Raw genomic sequence first — 17,531 nt, 5'->3', positions numbered from 1 at the left:
AAAACCCAAAATCTTAAAACTTAAATTCTAAACCGTTCGTGTTAAAAATTCAATATAAACCATAATATTTAAATCCTAAACCCTAATTTCTAAACCCTAAGCCCCAATTTTTAAACACTAAATTCTAAACCCTAATTTCTAATCCTAATTTTTAATCCCTTAAAAAAATTTTAACTAAAATATCACATATGATCATGTTATTATTTATTTCTTCGAGCGTTTTTCTGTCAAAATAATAGTAACATTTATCACAAAGTGTTTTTGTAAATGTTTATATTTTCATGTAATTTTAATGTTTAAAAATAAAAATTTATAAAAAAATGAAAAAGAAATTACTTCACCACTTCTCCAAAAAAGTGCTTTTTTCCCCTCTAGATTAAAATTAAAAGACTCTATATACATGTATTTGTAACGGGGATGATTCTCACACACTATTTTTTGATCCTCACACACCAATTTACTTGAACTCCTTCCTAATAACAGTGTAAAAGGGGCGTGTGAGAATAAAAAAACAGAATCATCCCCTGTAATGGTACTCAATTTCTGCACTTTCAAAATTTCGCATACAAGTTTACCAGACCACTTCCAACATCAGAAACTTATTATATTAAATGTACAAAACAATCCTAAAAACTCAAATTCCAAATTGCTTCAGGTTGTTTTCATCTCTACCAAATCATAACACCTGCATTGCATCACTAAAATTATGTGCAAACCAATCTGACTTACAGCAAGGCCAAAAACTTCATTCTTACATGCTAATCAATGGCTTCCTTACTTCCCCACTTTCAGTCACCAGCCTCATCAACATGTACTCCAAATGCAACCTCATATCCAGTGCTTATTTGGTCTTCACTTCATCATCTTCGACTTGTGAGCTTAATGTTTTCAATTACAATGCAATCATTGCAGGTTTTATCCATAATGATATGTCAAAACCCGCTTTACATGTTTACGAAAAAATGCGACTTGCGGGTGTTTTGATGGATAAATTTACGTTCCCTTGTGTCGTTAAGGCGTATTCGGGTAATGGGGATGTTGTGGGGATGAAAATTGCTCATGGGTTGGTGTTTAAGTTTGGGGTTGATTGTGATTTGTTTGTTGGTAGTACTATTGCTCACGGATATTTGAAATTTGGGCTGATGGTGGATGCACAGAAGGTGTTCGATGAAATGTCTGACAGTGATGTTGTGTTATGGAATGCGATGATTAATGGGTACGCACAAATTGGGGAGTTGGGTAATGCGTTGGAGTGTTTACAGAGGTTACGCGCAGAAGGGCACGTACCGAGTAGGTTCACTGTGACTGGGATATTATCGGTGCTTACATCAAAAGGGGACGCGTATAATGGAAAAGCTGTTCATGGACTTGTGATGAAGATGGGGTATTTTTCAGGCACTGCAGTTTGTAATGCGTTAATTGACATGTATGGAAAATGCAAGAGCTTCGATGAGGCTTTGAAGATATTTGACGTAATGGCGATTAAGGATATATATTCATGGAATTCGATAATCAGTGTTCATCAACAATCTGGTGATCATGACGAGGCTCTAAAGCTTTTTGAACGAATGTTAAGAGATGGAGTTTTTTGTCCTGATTTAGTCACAGTAACAACTGTTCTCCCCGTGTGTTCTCATTTAGCAGCTTTACGACATGGGAAACAGATTCATGGGTACATAATCACCAAGGGATTAGGGAAAGATAATGATGACACTAAAATTAACAATGCTGTTATGGACATGTATGGCAAATGTGGAAGTATGCGAGAGGCTCAACTGGTTTTTGATCTTATGAGCATTAAAGATTCGGCTTCATGGAACATCATTATCATGAATTATGCAATGCATGGGCTTGGAAACAAGGCGTTGGATGTATTTAACAAAATGTGTGAAGCGAATATGGTACCTGATGAGGTTACATTTGTAGGGGTGTTATCGGCTTGTAGTCATACAGGTCTAGTGAAGCAAGGTCAAGAATTTCTAAGTCAAATGAAGTCAAAGTATAATGTAGAACCTACTGTTGAACATTATACTTGTGTGATTGATATGCTTGGTCGAGCTGGGTTACTCGATCAAGCATACGGGTTGCTATCTGAAATGCCGATTGAATCGAATTCGGTGGTTTGGCGGGCGTTTTTGGCAGCGTGTCGAATGCATGGTGATGCAAAACTTGCTGAAGTTGCTGCTGGAAAAGTGATTGATCTTGAACCTGAGCATTGTGGTAGCTATGTGTTGATGTCGAATGTTTATGGTACTATGGGTCGGTTTGAGAAGGTGTCTGATGTGAGACATAATATGAGACAACAGGATGTAAAGAAAACGCCAGGGTGTAGCTGGATTGAGTTTGGAGATGGAGTCCATGTTTTTGGTACAGGTGATCGGATCCATCCTGATGTGGGATTGATTTATAGAAAGCTTGGTTCGTTGTACATGAGCATGGGTCTATGCCAGATGACTTGATATGGTGCAAATTGATTGATTGAACCATATCCATGTGTTGGGTCCTAATTGAAGTTGTCACTTGAGTTATTGTTAAGAGGATATGCTGCTCAATTTGTAATTTATAGATAGAAGTCGTAAACGAATCGAATCTTAACAGAAAAATGGATTTCACGAGTTTTCTTTTGTTGATGACTTGATGTCATTACTAGTTATGTCACTATTGATGGGAGAAAAAGTGTGAAATAATCTCATTATTATACATTTTTATACTAATATAACATTAGAAATAGAAAATGAAGCTTCGAATACGTTGTATATTGTATACTACGACTCTGTATCAATCACATACAGTTTACATCCTGTAACTATTGTATGCTCCTCCTAAACCTGAGGCCCCATACGCGCCATATGATTGGCTACCATAAGTTGACGATGGTTGGTATGACGAATTCCCCAATTGTGTTCCTAATTGAGAGTAGGATGATCTCAAGCCCGAGTCCAACATGCCATAGCTGCTTGAAATCGTTGATTCTTTGTGACCGTTGACGCAGTCCTGCATAATAATCACAACACATAAAGTGAAATCTCAATACATTTGTATGAGTTGTATTTGTGTGCATTATGAATAAAAGAGAAACGACTGTATCTTACTACCTGAATAAGTTGTTGGGCAGTCTGAACTTGTGACGCTGTCCCTTTTATTTCAACTGTAATCTCATCTGGTAAACCTCTGCTCTCTTGAACAGTAAGAACTGCACCACTAGTCCTACGAATATATGCAATGTTTGTCCCTCCAACTCCAATAATATCCTCGGCATAAACTAATGGTATTTGCATTGTCTGAGCTATCTGCTTAAAATCCCGAAAATTATTTATTAAAACCACCAATGTGGTAACGTCATGTACATAAAACTTCCATATATTTCAGAAATCCCCATCATCTCACGATGTCATTCCAAGTTTTTTTTTTTATCGTTAACTTTGATAATTCGATATTTCTAAACTGTAAAATATATAAGGTGATAATCAGAAACGGAATATGAAGAGATATGACCCCTGACCTGAGTGATAATAGGACCTCCAGTACGAGCAACTGCAACTGCAGGAGAGCGTGTTGTGGGTAGCCCCATTGCAGGATCACGGCCGTACATGGAAAGCCTGTGTGACGTTAAAAGTGATTCTCGTTGTGGTTCACGATCAAGAAAGAGTGTCTCACTCCTCATTGGACGAGAATACTCGGTCCCACCTAACCCAAGCTGTGAGCCGGTAGTACGCATCATGGGTTTCTCAGCCCATGATGTTTCAACTTGGGGTTCATTTGTGGTTGCTTCTACATTGTTCTGCGTAAGTTGGATTACTAATCATTATTAATTTATCTTTAACGGTGTACATGATGTTAATTATATCAAATAGTGAACTGGCAATTACGTACAGGTTTTTCAAACAGAGGAAGAACACTGCGATCTACTAAAAACTTCCTCAGGTGGCCCACCACAGCTTCTAGAGCTTTCAGAACCTTAGAAGCTTCTCCCTGCATATCTACAACCCTCTCATCTGAGTTGGAAGTTATTGCTGACACCTCATCTGCCAAATAGGATTGATCAGAAATAAGTATGGATTACAAGAACTAAATGACGATTGGATCTAAATAATTTCAAAAGGTTAAATCAGTACCACCCGAGAGCACGCGTACAGAACAGCCAGTGCTCTCTTGTATTGATTTGATTGAAGATCCTTGCTTTCCGATAAGACTTATGGCTTGCATTGATGGGACAAGCAATCGGATTGAGCAGAAAGGAACGGATGCTATACTCTCACTTTGGTTATCTGGGAAGCCGTTAATACGTCTAAATATTCTAATTACAGCATCCATTGCAGGAGAGAGAGGTAGCTCTGTTTCTTCTTTGCCAGATATTAAAACCTATAAAAGAAAATAAAATAAATAAATGAATAAATAAAACGCAAATGAAATAAAACAGTATTGGGATCACTTGTCTGTATACACGGTTGCAGAAGAATAAAAGTTAGTGTCAAGAAACTAAAGACTAATCCTTTGACAATATCGTGAGTCGTGACACAAAATATTATGCGTCAAATGTTGAGAACAGACAGAAACACCAATATTTCATCACCATTTCCGTAGGATAAATTATATATAGACTATCACTTTTATGAGAATTGCTATACACACCTAATAGTACTAGTAGTACTAGTAATAATAACAAATCATGATAGATGTGTGAAGAATATAAGCTACGATATTGTGTAGCTTATAACACAGAATCTTAAGCCTTTGAGGCCTTTATTCTGGTAATCAACAAGTTTGCTTGGGTAAGTTATAACTCATAAGTAAAACTTACACTTTATAGAGCAAGTAAAACCATCGAAGTGGTATTGGGGTGGGATCCAACTCGGGGTACTGCCAACCCAGGTTCGATTCTCACTCCAAGCAGGGAGTTTTCAACCTTTGATGGTACTGCCAACATCAATGCGATTTGGGAAGGTCTCAGGGGTTGAGTTTCCTCCTAACGTGTGTGTGGGTGGCATATGATCGCGAAGGTGGTTAAGTCCCCTCTGAGTGATGCCGATATCGCCGTTCGAAAAAAAAAAAGACCCAATCTGTACGCACTTTAAATGGGGTCACTTAAAGATCAGCTAAAACACCTACGTGCTATTAAAACTACAGGTGCATGATGAATATGTTTTGCACCTGCTCACTTCTTTCCCTCTATTTGGACATGATGTCCCACATAACTTTTCTACAAACCGTCATTTGTTATACTGCAACATTGAGCTCAACAAATTATGTATCAGGTTGACCGTGCTAAATCTATGCACGAGACATTCATAAGATACATAAGTTTCCAAATATATGTGCATATAAATGTCAGACTTAGCCACATAGGTTAATATGAAAGTATAAATCAGACTGCGGGAAGTTTAAACACGGTTACCCATTTTCCAAAGGCACAATGTGTTACATTTAGAGCCTCCCATGAGTTCATACCCATCTTATCCTTTAAGGGTTATTTTGACTAAAACAACATTGTGTAGACAAATTCATTTTGTGTCTTGATGCGTAGTGTGGCAATCTAATCGCTATATAACCTTCAGTACGAATTCTCATAATGAAGATGATTAGGTTTCTTCCCTTTCTAATACTAATGAAAATGTCTGCACGAAAAATAAAAAGGCATTTGAAGAATACCATCATCTCATGTACACCGTTATTCAGTCTACAAGCACAAGCACACTAATCATCTGATATATATCTCAATCCAAATATAGTCATCATCTTATGTATGCAGCCCTCATACAAATAGTTAAGCCCCCCTATTATATGATATTAGAGTTCTTATCCCATTTTCGATAACCAATTTCAGCAATGGCAAAAAAAAGCATCAATCTTTATCTTTTTAGAAGTTCTTACTACACAGACTCAACTTGTCAACAACTAACTTCACTAACAAAATATAAAAATTGAAACTTTTTCAGCTTCCTGATCACACAACAATCTATCCTTAACCAGATATCAACTCATGAAGCAACACAATTATGACCCAAAAAAGAATCTTAATTGTACTACTGTAGCTACATGTACCATAATGATTCATATATATTAATATATACGAAGCTTACATTAATATATCAAAATTTACACGACAAACTTACAATGCGATCAGGTGTACCAACAGTAGCATCGAGTACACGAATTCGAGCTTTAGTATCTTCACACATTTTCCTAATAATATCTCCTTTCCGTCCAATTATGCTGCCAACTTTAAGCTCCGGCACTATAAGCCGAAAAACACACTCTCCAGGCCATCCCGGCCACTTTTTATCCGGAGCTGTGATAGTCGCTGGTGCTGGCTCCGTCTCGGTTAATTCCGGCGCCGTTTCAACGACGGCGGTTGTTGCGGATTGTACGTCGGGTTTGGGTGTTTCTGTGACGGTGCCATTGATTGAAGGTGTGGTGGAAGCCATGTGTGTGTGTTTTTGTGTGTGAGGGTTAGGGTTTTAACTAGGGAGGGGAATTGATTGATAAAGAGGGATCTGTAAATATGATGCAAAGTGTTTACAGGTTACAAACTCATATATGTACGGTTGTAGTCCACAAATTTATTTGACTTCTAGTGTGCCTACAAAGTTATAAAAAATATACTAATGTTAACATTTTGTTACGGGTTACTTGCTGAACCGGTAAACTTAATTATTTAACTTATTTTTGTCATTTTATATGACTCGAAGTCGGCCATATACTTTCAGTTGTATTTCGATATCGCCTATATACTTTCAGTTTCTGTTCCAATGTATCATCGACATGATCAATTGTTTTCGTTACAGATAAAAAAAGTATAGTGAGCGACATCAGTACATTTTTTATAAGTTTGTAGGCGACAGTATGACGGAAATGGGTTTGTGAACGACATCGGTATATTTATGTAAGTTTGTAGCCTATTTTTGGCTTTAACCCTTTTATTTACAGTATATATTTTTTTCTTTTTAATATTTCATTTATTTACTTATTAGTATTTATTTTTCCTTGTATTTTAATTTAATTGATTTACCTAATTTTATAAATTAAAATTAAATTTTTTTTATAAATGTTGCATTGCTGAAACTCAAATTACATTTTTGTACGTATATGGTGTTAATAATACGGAATAAAAATTAATTCTTTGTAGAAGGTGTGTTGTTTTAAGGATTAAGATATAAGACATATAAAGATGACTGAATTATCTTAAAAAGAAGTTTTACTGAATAATGATAGTATCAATAAAGAAGAACTCGAAAAATGTTGTACACAAAAACTTTTGACTAGAATGGAAGAATTGTTTTTCTTTTTAAAGTCCATCACGAAAAATAAAAGAACTAATTGGAAAGAACCCCACATGATAATAATCATTTAAAGCAACATCTCACATAACATATGATTAAAAATTAAAAAAGTTATAATTCATGTATGTAAGATTGCCTAACAACTCTCTAATCATCAAATTCAATAACACTAATTAATTTCCATAACAATTGTAAATCAAAATTTGTATATGGAATGCATTCATATTCATAAACTGATGAAAAGTAAATCTAAAATAACATTCCAAAAAGTATATCAATGGTGAAAACCACCAATATCTGACAATAGAATCTGAAAAACCCGACAACAGAAAGTCAGAAACTATGATATGGGCAAGTGATACTGCTCACACAGTTAGCGAATACTAATTAAATTGTTGTTAATTTATCAAATGGTCATTGGCTTGACGGTATCGAGGTACCTCTCTGACTTTGAGGTTGTGAGTTCAAGTATTGTGGTGGACATTATGCATATATTCGTATAAAAAGTACTGTAAGTGTGTGAGTGTGTGTGTGTGCGCGCGCGTGCCTTAAAAAACAACTATTGTAGATTTGCTTAGAATTCAAGTGGGTAAAAAAACGTAATCTATAATTGCAAGGCTCGGGATAAATTGAGCCTAAAAATAAACATAGATGAACTAAATTTTTTTTATGAAAACTGATCATCTTATTTTATGGAAAACTCTACACTTACAAGAATAAAAGTTACAATACAAAATGTTTAATATTTATTCCTTCTAAACAATGTGTGTGTGAGAGAGAGTCAGTGAGAGAAAACTTCCGACGGAAAACTCTAAAGAGGGATTTGAAGGCGGCGAGGAAGGCTGGAAGAAACAACGAGGAGCAAGGAAAGGGAACTACTACAGAAATCGTGCGACATACGTCAACAAACCTCCATTAACGTCACTCATGTACTACAATTTCCCCGAAACATGGGGTGTCAACGAACTATGGAGGTCATTTGGCAGATTTGGAGTTGTCAGAGATGTGTATCTCGCCAGAAAAAGACTCCAGAACGGTCACAGATTCGGGTTTGTTCGTTTCGAGGGCATCAAAAACGTTGACGATTTGATGACAAAACTGAACAAGGTACAACTCCTGGGTTGGGGTTTAAGGGTTTTTTTGGCACGTGAACGTAACATGGTTAATCAGGGCAAATCTTCAAACAACCCACTCTAGTGACCCGTCCTAATCCATCTGGACGAATACATTACATTTAGTTACATCGCGAGGTACTTGACCTCTATATGATACATTTTACAAACATTGCATTCGTTTTTAAAAGACAAACTTTCATTACATCGACAGTTGACAGCATGCATACCATTTCATAATATATCCAACTATAATTGACTTAATAATAATCTTGATGAACTCAACGACTCGAATGCAACGTCTTTTGAAATATGTCATGAATGACTCGAAGTAATATCTCTAAAATGAGCAAATGCACAGCGGAAGATTTCTTTCATACCTGATAATAAACATGCTTTAAAGTGTCAATCAAAAGGTTGGTGAGTTCATTATTTTAACATAAATAATCATTTCCATCATTTTAATAGAGCACAAGATTTTCATTTCCAGTTCTCATAATATACGTCCCATGCATAGAGACAAAAATCATTCATATGGATTGAACACCTGGTAACCGATATTAACAAGATGCATATAAGAATATCCCCTATCATTCCGGGAAATCCTTCGGACATGATAAAAACAACATCGAAGTACTAAAGCATCCGGTACTTTGGATGGGGTTCGTTAGGCCCAATAGATCTATCTTTAGGATTCGCGTCAATTAGTAGATCGGTTTACTAATTCTTAGGTTACCAAGCAAAAAGGGGCATATTCGGCTTCAATCATTCAACCATATAATGTAGTTTCGATTACTTGTGTCTATTTCGTAAAACAGTTATAAAAGCAGCGCATGTATTCTCAGTCCCAAAAATATATATTGCAAAAGCATTTAAAAAGGGAGTAATGAAACTCACAATACTGTATTTTGTAGTAAAAATACATATGAAGACATTGAACAATGCAGGGTTAGCCTCGGATTCACGAACCTATATCATTTGTATATTTATTAACACACATAATCGTAATCGAACAAATTATGTATTATTATTAATTGTTATTTTAGTAATTTGTATGTTTCATTAATAACTAAATTAACTATATTTATTTTCTATACTCTAGATAAATAGCTAGTATTTATTATGAAAATATTAATGTTGTTACGTGATATGTATTAAATAATTTCTTATATAGTTATTTATTTGGTAAAATAATATCAATAATAATAATGAACAATTTGTACCTTTTTATGATAATAATAATATAAATTTTGATAAAAGTGATAATAGTAATAATAGTAGTAATAATAATAATTATAATAACTAAAATAATAATTTTTCTAATAATGATATTAATACTAATAATACTTATTTTAATAATAATAATAATAATAATAATCCTAAAAAATATCAATAATAAGAATAATAATCATATTAATAAAAGTAGTAATAATAATAATAATAATAAAAGAGTACAACCTTTGAAGAAATGAGCTTTAAAAATCAAATTCCACTACCCGGGCTCGAACTCAAGACCTTTCGCTTAACCCACAACACCCTTAACCAACCATCTGTTTTTCTTTTTCTGAACTATAACATACCCGAATATATTTAACCTCTTTGTTTTTGTCTTTCGGCCCAACAATAAAATGGAAACATAAGGCCCAACTGAAATTCGATGTGGATCATGGCCCAACCGAAAATTAACCATGGCAAAAAAAATAATCACGGCCCAATAATCAAAACAGATTCATGGCCCAAATTAATTGAATTTAATTCGTGAGTAAAAAAAATATAAGCAACTGGATGTTAACTTTGTGAGGTTCATTATAAAAAAAAAATAAAACAGGAAAAGGGAAAGCACAGCAGCCTTTTACGACTACTCCCCAACATCTTCAAAATTCGTTTCTTTTATTCACAAAGACATCATCATATCTCGTTCATCATCATCACACTTCTCGTCGTCATACATCATCCTCGTCTATTTTCCATCATCGTGATTTCCTATCACGATCATCATCACCACTGTAGTTTCATCGTGATTTTCTGTCGTCCACAGCTTTATCAGTATACACCATCATTATACACTTTTTTTAACACGATGATGGTGGTGGTTGTGATGGTGGTTGGCGGTTATGAGATTTAGGTGTAACCACGATGGGAATAGAGAGAGATTGGCTACGGTTCAAATAAAAAAGGAACATACTGAATTAGTGATGGCTCACGGTGATGGGGTTAGTGGTTTTGATTGTGATGAGGAAAAGCACAAACAAAATGGTGAGTGGGGTGTTTTGAAAGGACCCGTCCTAATCCATCCGGACAAAGTCCATATCGATTATAAATGATTCACAACAGTTGATTACATCGCGAGGTACTTGACCTCTATATGATACATTTTACAAACATTGCATTCGTTTTTGAAAAGACAATCTTTCATTACATTGAAAGTTGACAACATGCATACCATTTCGTAATATATCTGACTATAATTGACTTAGTAATAATCTTGATGAACTCAACGACTCGAATGCAACGTCTTTTGAAATATGTCATGAATGACTCCAAGTAATATCTCTAAGATAAGCAAATGCACAGCGGAAGACTTCTTTCATACCTGAGAATAAACATGCTTTCAAGTGTCAACCACAAGGTTGGTGAGTTCATTAGTTTAACATAAATAATCATTTCATAATTTTAATAGACCACAAGATTTCATATTTCCATTTCTCGTAAACATACGTCCCATGCATAGAGACAAAAAATATCATTCATATGGTTTGAACACTTGATAACCGACATTCACAATATGCATATAAGAATATCCCCATCATTCCGGGATCCTCCTTCGGACATGATATAAATTTCGAAGTACTAAAGCATCCGGTACTTTGGATGGGGCTTGTTGGGCCCGATAGATCTATCTTTAGAGTTCGCATCAATTAGGGTGTCTGTTCCCTAATTCTTAGATTACCAGACTTATTACAGAGGGGCATATTCGATTTCGATCATTCAACCATATAATGTAGTTTTGATTACTTGTGTCTATTTCGTAAAAACATTTATAAAAATTGTGCATGTATTCTCAGCCCAAAAATATAAAGGGTAAAAAGGTAAATGAAACTCTCAATCCAATATTTTGTAGTAAAAAGATTCATACGACAAAACTGAACAATGCAGGTTGGCCTCAGATCCACGAACCTATATCAAGTATATGTATATTAACACATATAATTGTAATTGGACAAATTTATATATATTTAATGATATAAATTTTATATTAAAATTTATAGGTTTCCTTAATAAAGTAAATATATTCATTTTTATATATATATATATAAAAATATTACTATTACTAAGTGATATGTATTGAGTATAGTTTTTAGTAGTTGTTTGATAAATTAATTAAAAGGTGATATTATCTTTTACTAATAATCATAGTAAGTGCTTTTAATAATAATAATAATTATAGTAATAATAACCATAATAATAAAAAATGTTTAGTTGTATTATTTTCATAATATTAGATTTTAATAACTATTTATAAAATAATAATTTTAATAATAATAATAATCTTAAAATCATATTAATACTAATAATTATAATAACTATAATAATAATATTACTTATAATACATATGCAAATGATACTAATAATAATCATGATATCAATAATAACAATAAATGTAACAATAATAATAATACTACCTTAAGAGAATTGATAATCCTTAAAAAGAATGAAACTGTCACTCCCTGGGATTGAACCCGCGACCTCTCGAAACCCCAAAACCCACATAAACCATCCATCCGCCTATTCCTTTCTGATTTTACTCACTTAGATAAATATATAAACCAGTATACCTTCATTTCGGCCCACTTAGAATAATCAAAATATAAGCCCAACAATTAGTGCTAAAACCATTTTAATAACTCTCGGCCCAAACACCAACTGTGAATGATCCACAAGATGATTTTAGGAGGGTTCGGTTTAAAAAAAAATTTGTATTTATCTTTACGTCAACATCCATTATCCATTATCATCCTAATACCGTTCATCATTATCATCCTCACAATCGTCTTCATTATCATCATCACACAAACTCATCGCCAAATCATATCATCATCATTCTCATCGGATTCACCATCATCGTTGTATCTCCAAAACAGAAAACGCGATAGTGGCAACAACAACAGCTCATCATCATCATCACATCATCGTACTGTCGTCGTTGTAACAGGATATGGAAACGAGAATGGCAGCTGCAGCAGAAAAAATATAAAACATCGAACAGTTTGGTTGGTCTGGGTTTTGAACGAGAAAAATAGACATAATCAAGAAAATGGGTTTGATGATTGTGAAGGTGACCCGAGAATTTATGGTGCCGGTTGTGTGGAGTTTTGAACGCAAAAAGAAAAGAAATATATATATATATATATATATATATATATATATATATATATATATATATATATATATATATATATATATATATATATATATATATATATTACACGGTGTTGGTGATAGCGGTTGTGATGGTGGATGGTGGTCATCATGGTGGGGTTGTTGTTCGACTGCAATAAAAAAAAACAGAAAGAAAGTGCAGCAGCAGCTGCAGGTTTCATTGCTTAACATAAAATGGCAGTTTTCAAGTTTTTCGAAAAATTGAAGAGAGAGAGAGAGAGAGTAAGAGAGATAGAGAGAGATTGAGATAGGTATCATGGTGGTTTGTGGTTGTTTAGGTGGCTCACGGTGGTGATTCCCTGACGGTGGTGGTTCACGAAGAGGGTGAGGGTGAAGAGTGGTTCGATGATGTTTAGTTGATGATAGGTTAGGTTGTGGGTTCGGGTGATAATGGTGAGTGTAGTAAATGAATACCATGGTGGTTTATGGTGACAACTATGGTGGTTGGGGGTGGCGGCAGTGATGATAGGTGATGGCTCGAGAGGTGGTGATGGTTGAGGCAAAACATGTGTGTGTATAGATCATATACGGTGATGGCTCGAGAGGTGGTGATGGTTGAGGCAAAACATGTGTGTGTATAGATCATATACATATCATACACATATATAATGATAATATATTTATAATAATAACTAATAATAATAATAATTAATAGCAATAATATCCTAATGATTCTCAATCACCATTCACGGATCTTTTTAGTGCAGTATAGCCATCATCCACTATCTAATTGATATATTTAATTAGGGTATTATGTCGTGTCCCTTGCTAAACAGTTACGGATAAAAGTGTTCCTAAAAATCCCGAACTTTTAGATTAAGTATAACTAATTATTTCACTCATTAACTGTTTGAAACCTGATCAAAAAGGTTCGGTAATTATTTATTTTCTGTACCAAATAATATGTACGGAGTACTAAAATTTAAACTAAAAAGATAAAAATATTTTTGACAAATTCTAAAATCTTCGTAATCAATTTACAGTCCAACTTTTATCTTAATCATTCATGAACATGTATTATATCTATATTAAAACTAACGAAATGTCAACCGAGTGTCACTGACGTTTACTGATTAGGCTCGAAATCAATTATTTTTAATATATTCTCTTTCTATATGCAAACAGTTTTTAAATATCAAGTTTTAACTACTAAAATAAATATATTATATACTTTTAAACAATTAGATTTAATATAATTTTATATATATATATACAAGAAATATTTATATATACATATATATACATATCTATATAATCATAATAGTAGTTTTCATTACATCACATATTACTTTACATATTTATTTCTAATATTTAAATTATATTTTATAATTTCGATTTATTAGATATACTTACATTTATAAATATATATACATATTTATTTACAAACAATTGTTCGTGAATCGTCGGGGATAGTCAAAGGTCAATTGAATATATGGAACAGTTCAAAATTTTCGAGACTCAACATTATAGACTTTGCTTATCGTGTCAAAATCATATAAAGATTCAGGTTTAAATTTGGTCGAAAATTCCCGGGTCATCACAGTACCTACCCGTTAAAGAAATTTTGTCCCGAAATTTGAGTGAGGTGGTCATGGCTAACAATAAAAATGTTTTCATGACGAATATGAGTTGATAAATTGAGTTTTATCATCATTGAGTAATATGAATAAAAATAATTCGATTATTCGAAGAGTACGAATGAAGCTATCACCAACGAGTGAAATAGGAAAGTAAAGATTCATCTTAACTTTTGACAGAGTCAGGGTTGAATTTCGGAATTCAAGGGATTTAAAGAAAATCTTCGAAATCTCAAAGATTTGATTCTTCGGCGAGTAAGGAAATTAAGATCTCTATAATTAAATATGGTGATCTGCCTCGATTACTCTGTCTGATATTTCCACTATAAATTATGCTCTTCCGTTCCATTATTCTCACCATTCCTATATTTTCTTTCTTAGTTCATACATCCAAAGGATTTTGAAAATGCTTAATCCAGTTCTAATCCTTGATATTTTTCTAATTATCATTTCTGTCATCCTTCTTTTTAATCTTCCATCAGAAGAATCTGTTCACTTCTACTATTACCTTGGGGTGATACTATTCTTAATTATACCGTGTTTCTATATTACTATTCGTATTAATATACATGGTTTGTAATTTCTGCGTTGTAGTTGGATGTTTATATCTTCCCTTATATTTCAATGTCCCTGCTTCTGTCTCCTATAATTATTGTCATCTACAGTTAATGCTCTCTCTTATTTACTGCGATTTATACCCCATTTCTATTTCGGAGCTTCATGCTTTTGTTTACTTTTCGTAAGTAACGGTCCAGAATTCATAGGTATGGAGTTTCGAATTATCATAATATACAAGGTAGAAAGGAAAGGTAGTAGCACGATTTGTTTTGTCAAATTACCTGAATCACTGAGAATAGAACTATCAAGAATATATTTTCTTGATATGTTCAGAAGTTAAGTAGAATGAAAGAGTTATGTAACATGGCACATGATGACGTTATGATCTGTGAATCATCACATTTCATTAGAAACTCAGCATGACTTACTGTAATATAATCACGTTGATCAAGTGTCATTATATTATACTAACTCATGCATCAGTTCCCAACATTACTTCAATAACATACATATTTTAAGCTCGAAAGTTTACAGAATATAGAAACTAATAGTTTCTATATGATGTAATACTGATAGTACGAAGAGATTAATGTTTTCAGATAAGAATAGTTATGAAAATATCTTCAGAAATATGGAGGACATTTATAATGATAGATACGATGATGTCTTGGAATTTCTAATATCGATGGATGATGAAGAAGATTTATCCGTAAGGGTTTAGATTCGGAAGCAAGGTATTCGCTAAAGATTTCATCAGAAACAGAATCATTTGGATTCTTTGAAGTCAAACTTATTCTTTGTGATTTGTCCACGACTTCCTTCATAGTTTTGCATAATCCGCTTTTCGGTACTAAATTTTCCATTGAGTGTTTCCAATACTCCATTCTTTATCATCAAACTTTTGACAGTTAAGGTCGTGTACAGTTTGTGCTGTTGTATTCAGCTTTTTCAGAATTTGTGGTATTAATTTGTAGACTGGTGAAAGGACTGGTCCTAATCCTCCCGGACGAAGCCTTCAACAGTTGGTCCCATTGCGATGATCGACTCCAAGTAAGGTCCTTAATATGAGCTAATGCACAGCGGAAGACTTAAATCGTACCTGAGAATAACATGCTTTAAAAAGTCAACATAAAGTTGGTGAGATATATAGGTTTGATGCTAGCAGCATTATAACTATGGACCACAAGATTTCATATTTAAACATTTAATAAAAATATTCTAAGTGGTTGAGCACTTGGTAACCATACTTAACATTTAATCACGTCGCATATTCCCTTTATTATGAAATCTTACTACACCGTACCAAGGTGTAGTCACGAAACGAAGTACTGTGCAACCGTTGAATACTGGTCGTCCAGTCCGGTTGGGGTTGTCAGGCCCGATAGATCTATCAACAGGATTCGCGTTTACAATACCGCTGTAAATATTAGTTACCAAGCTACAGGGAAGTATGCCAGTGGTACAACTCAACGTAGAATATATTTTTCAGTTACTTGTGTCCATAACGTAAAACATAAAATACATGTATTCTTATCCCGAAATATTTAGAGTTTAAAAGTGGGACTATATACTCACCTAATGTATTTTGTAGTAAAAATACATATAACATCATTAATCAGTTATAAGTTGGCCTCGGATTCACGAACCTATATCAGATATGTATATTAGTGCACATAATCGTAATCGAACAATTTAGTTATTTTTATTATTAATTGTTACTTTAGTAAGTTATATGGTTTATTACTAATTTAGCTATATTTACTTTATGTATACATTAAATAAAAATACTGAAAATAATTATTTTAGTGTTAATAATAATGATAAATAAAATAATAATGATAAGAAAATAATGTTCCTTCTTCTAATAATAATTATTATAGTTTTTAATAAAAGGATAATTTTTTTTAAAAAAAATAATTTAATAATAATGATACTTTTAATATTATTAATAATTTTAATAAAATTGGGAATTTAATAAAATTTTTAAAAGAAATAATGATTCTTTTAATAATAATAATAGTAATTATAATAAATTTTAAAACGATAATGATAATAATAATAAATTTGAAAATGGAAACTACCTTAAAACTAACTCTTAAGAATAAATGTCCAAAACGGGATTCGAACCCATGACCTCTCGAATAAGTGCAGATAACACTCCCAACCAACTGATCTGTCACGTTTTTTTTTTTTTACATGACAGATTAATATGTTTAACCCGTATTATCTTGGCATAATCTCTTCATCATAAACACCTTAGTTTAAATTGGGTTTCGGCCCAATAGTGTAACCAGTTACAGTTTTAATGTTCAAACTAAATCACGGCCCATTTATGTCACTTAATCCACGGCCACATCGTTTTTTTTTAAAGTTTAATTTATCTCTTTGTGAATCAAAACAATACTCCGTAATATAGTAATCACATCGGTGTGGGGTTATAAAACGGAAACAGATATCAATTAAAATAGGTACAGCCACTTCGATACATAAATTTCCTTGCCACTTGCAATTTGTCGGCCAATAACCTTAATTTGTCCCACCTATTATTATTATATTCTTCCATG

The 17,531-nt window shown here is 33.3% G+C and overlaps 2 protein-coding genes across 2 annotated transcripts; one reads left to right on the top strand and one right to left on the bottom strand.

The window, feature by feature from the left end:
* The first annotated feature begins 611 nt into the window (after positions 1–611).
* LOC139852033 (pentatricopeptide repeat-containing protein At3g14730) lies at positions 612–2,714 on the top strand. Its single transcript, XM_071841252.1, has one exon. It carries the CDS (start codon positions 612–614, stop codon positions 2,457–2,459), a length of 1,848 nt encoding a protein of 615 aa, XP_071697353.1. The 3' UTR covers positions 2,460–2,714.
* LOC139852034 (RNA-binding KH domain-containing protein PEPPER-like) lies at positions 2,678–6,491 on the bottom strand. Its single transcript, XM_071841253.1, has 6 exons — positions 6,114–6,491; positions 4,116–4,362; positions 3,874–4,025; positions 3,503–3,781; positions 3,096–3,290; positions 2,678–2,994 (listed from the first exon to the last, which is right to left on the bottom strand). Exons 1-6 carry the CDS (start codon positions 6,423–6,425, stop codon positions 2,794–2,796), a joined length of 1,386 nt encoding a protein of 461 aa, XP_071697354.1. The 5' UTR covers positions 6,426–6,491; the 3' UTR covers positions 2,678–2,793.
* Between the last annotated feature and the right edge of the window lie 11,040 nt (positions 6,492–17,531).

Source organism: Rutidosis leptorrhynchoides, chromosome 6 (assembly GCF_046630445.1).
Source record: "Rutidosis leptorrhynchoides isolate AG116_Rl617_1_P2 chromosome 6, CSIRO_AGI_Rlap_v1, whole genome shotgun sequence".
Classification (NCBI taxonomy): Eukaryota; Viridiplantae; Streptophyta; class Magnoliopsida; order Asterales; family Asteraceae; genus Rutidosis; species Rutidosis leptorrhynchoides.
The sequence above is the reverse complement of the archived record's forward strand: the minus strand, read 5'-3'. Positions and strand labels throughout refer to the sequence as shown.

What these genes read in the sequence shown, in the direction of transcription:
- LOC139852033 (XM_071841252.1), top strand. Translation starts at nt 612, where the DNA reads ATGTACAAAACAATCCTAAAAACTCAAATTCCAAATTGCTTCAGGTTG.
- LOC139852034 (XM_071841253.1), bottom strand. Translation starts at nt 6,425, where the DNA reads ATGGCTTCCACCACACCTTCAATCAATGGCACCGTCACAGAAACACCC. An exon ending in GAGGTCCTATTATCACTCAG is followed by an intron (nt 3,291 to 3,502) that starts GTCAGGGGTCAT and finishes GATTTTAAGCAG; the next exon opens with ATAGCTCAGACAATGCAAAT. An exon ending in CTGCCCAACAACTTATTCAG is followed by an intron (nt 2,995 to 3,095) that starts GTAGTAAGATAC and finishes ATTATTATGCAG; the next exon opens with GACTGCGTCAACGGTCACAA.